The sequence below is a fragment of the Oryza brachyantha genome, chromosome 2 (genome assembly GCF_000231095.2).
Source record: "Oryza brachyantha chromosome 2, ObraRS2, whole genome shotgun sequence".
Classification (NCBI taxonomy): domain Eukaryota; kingdom Viridiplantae; phylum Streptophyta; class Magnoliopsida; order Poales; family Poaceae; genus Oryza; species Oryza brachyantha.
In genome coordinates this window covers 6,882,530-6,884,837 of record NC_023164.2, presented here as the reverse complement: position 1 = coordinate 6,884,837, position 2,308 = coordinate 6,882,530, and the positions used below count along the sequence as shown (strand labels likewise).

General features: G+C 58.5%; 1 protein-coding gene across 1 annotated transcript; it reads right to left on the bottom strand.

The window, feature by feature from the left end:
• Positions 1–209: 209 nt before the first annotated feature.
• LOC102705049 (probable WRKY transcription factor 27) lies at positions 210–1,919 on the bottom strand. The gene is made up of 3 exons (XM_015833593.2): positions 1,163–1,919; positions 957–1,070; positions 210–839 (listed from the first exon to the last, which is right to left on the bottom strand). Exons 1-3 carry the CDS (start codon positions 1,651–1,653, stop codon positions 305–307), a joined length of 1,140 nt encoding a protein of 379 aa, XP_015689079.2. The 5' UTR covers positions 1,654–1,919; the 3' UTR covers positions 210–304.
• Between the last annotated feature and the right edge of the window lie 389 nt (positions 1,920–2,308).

The following is a 2,308-nucleotide window of genomic DNA, read 5'->3' as shown; positions in this document are numbered from 1 at the left end:
TCTAAGGGGAGAAGAAAAAAAAGAGAGATGCAAAGTCTCTCTCAAGCTTGCCTAGAAAATATTAGAAGAGATGGAGAAAAAGAAAAGAAAAAAGAGTTGTTTTTGATCAGCAAAGAACTGAGAGGATTTGATGCTCTACTGCTAGTACCAATGCTAAAGAACTAATTTTTACTATGCTGCTGATGATGTTCACGATGATCAATGGCGGATTGGATGCTCTGTCTCTTCCTCCCTCTTCCCTTCCCTCCCTTTCTTGCGATTGCGAGCTGCGCTAGAAGCTACGAAACGGCGCCGCGATCTGTGGTTAGCTGCCGGCGGCGGCCGGGGCGGCGGCAGGTTCCGTCCATGGGGCGGGCAAGAAGGGGTCGTCGATGTCGAAGAGGGAGGACATGGGGGTGCCGTCCAATGCGGCGGTGTCGTCGCCGCCGCCGTTGAGGAAGAGGAGCTCGTCCTCGCCAGCCATCTCCATGTCCTCCACGAGCAGCTCGTCGTCTTCTTCCTCGTCCTCCTCCATGGACGGCGTGCGGAGCGGCGTGGTCGGGGAGAGCCCCGCCGGCGAGGTGGACGCGGCCGGGCTCGGGTGGTGCGCCGCGTCGGCCCCGGCGACCACCACCGACGGCGGCGGCGGCTGAGGCTGCGTGGGCGAGGAGGTGGATGTGGAGGTGGCGGTGGAGGGGAGCTTGTTGCGGGTGGTGCCGGCGAGCGAGTTGCGGTGGGTGGGCGCCGAGTGGTTGTGCTCGCCGGTGTAGGTGAGGATGAAGGTGTTTGGGTCGGAGCGGCTCCGCTCCACCTGCTTCCTCGCCGGGCATCCCTTCGAGCTGCTGCACCGGTAGTATCCCCTGTTCAACAAGCAGAGCTCCGATGAGTGAGCGAGGCTCGCGTCAACGGCAACGGCGGCGCGCAGTGGCCGGCGATGTGTCGCTGCAAGAAAGGGGAGCAGAGAGGGGTCGGCTGACCTCGGGTAGGGGGAGCCCTTGATGGGCTTCTGGCCGTACTTCCGCCACGCCCACACGTCGGCCGACACGCCGTCGGCCGGGACGTGACGCACCACCTTCTTCTGCTGGTTCTTCCTGCACCATGAACGAACGGGGTCAGCAACTCGGAAGAGATCTTCTCGGCAAACGGACCAGTCGCTGCTGCCATTTCGGCCAGCGAAGCTTACCTTCTCTTGGATCTAGGCACGCCGCCGGGCACCTGCCTCACAGCCGCCGGCGCCCTCGCCGGGGCGGCCGCCTGCACCGGCTGATTCTCCTGCACCAACACCGGCTTCCGCTTCTTCTCCTCCTCCTCCTCCTTCGGCTGCTCTGGCGGAGGCGCAGGCGCCGGCGCAGCCGTCGGCAGCGACGACGACGGAGAAGGGAACGCAGCGCAGAACGCCTTAAGCAGCTCGTCGGCGTCGCGCCCGAGGCCGCCACCTCCGTCCCTCACGGCGAGATCAGGGAAGCTCCACCCGGCGTCCACACCCGCCCCGAGCTCCTCCTTCGCAGCCTCCACCATCACCCCCAGCTGCGCCTGCTGCTGCGCCACCAAGAACGGCTCAAACGGATCCACCTGCTGCTGCTGCGCCGCCGCCGACACCCGCCGCCGGCAGCAGCCGAGGCGGACGACGGCGTCGAGATCCCAGTTGTTGCTCCCCCACAGCTCCTCCTCCATGGAGAACGGCAACCAGGCGGCGGCGGCGGCGGTGGTGGTTTCTTGGGGCTCGGAGGAGGAGGAAGGCGAAGCGAGGAAGATAAGAGGGAGGCGCTGACTTTTGCTAGTTTATTGATTGATTTGGAGGAGAGAGGAGGAGACTATGGGAAAGGGTAAAAGGAGAGAGAGAGAGAGAGAGGGGGGAGGGAATGGTGGTGATGGCATTGGATCCTGCCCTAAAAAGGAGTGAGGGCTACTGCTCTAATTATTTTTTGGGGTGTTTTTTTTATGTGATTTCTTTTTGTTCTTGGAGGCTGGGGTGGCTGGTTTTATAGGGGTGTGGGGCAGCCCCCACTTGACTTTGTAGCATGTCAAAGGGGTGAGAAAAGGATACTCCATGGTAGGAGGGGCATGAATGGAAATTATTTGGATTATTTGGGTGTTTTTTCTCGTATGGATATTTGTTTTACTATTTTGTTGAGTATACGTGTGGCTCTATTTTTATTCGAATGCCGTAGAAAGAAACATCACATAAAAGAACTTATATCATTCACTGGCCACATATACCTGGTTGTCTTTTTAGGCCCCCTTTGATTCAAAGGAAAATTATAGAAATTTTAGGAAATTTTATTCCTATAGGAATATTCCTACAAATCTCTTTGAATCAAAAGAATGA

Bases quoted from the DNA above. Each gene is read 5' to 3' on its own strand.
- LOC102705049 (XM_015833593.2), bottom strand. From the start codon at position 1,653: ATGGAGGAGGAGCTGTGGGGGAGCAACAACTGGGATCTCGACGCCGTC. The intron at 1,071-1,162 runs GTAAGCTTCGCT...TTCATGGTGCAG, and splicing joins GTGCCTAGATCCAAGAGAAG to GAAGAACCAGCAGAAGAAGG. The intron at 840-956 runs GTCAGCCGACCC...CTTGTTGAACAG, and splicing joins AAGGGCTCCCCCTACCCGAG to GGGATACTACCGGTGCAGCA.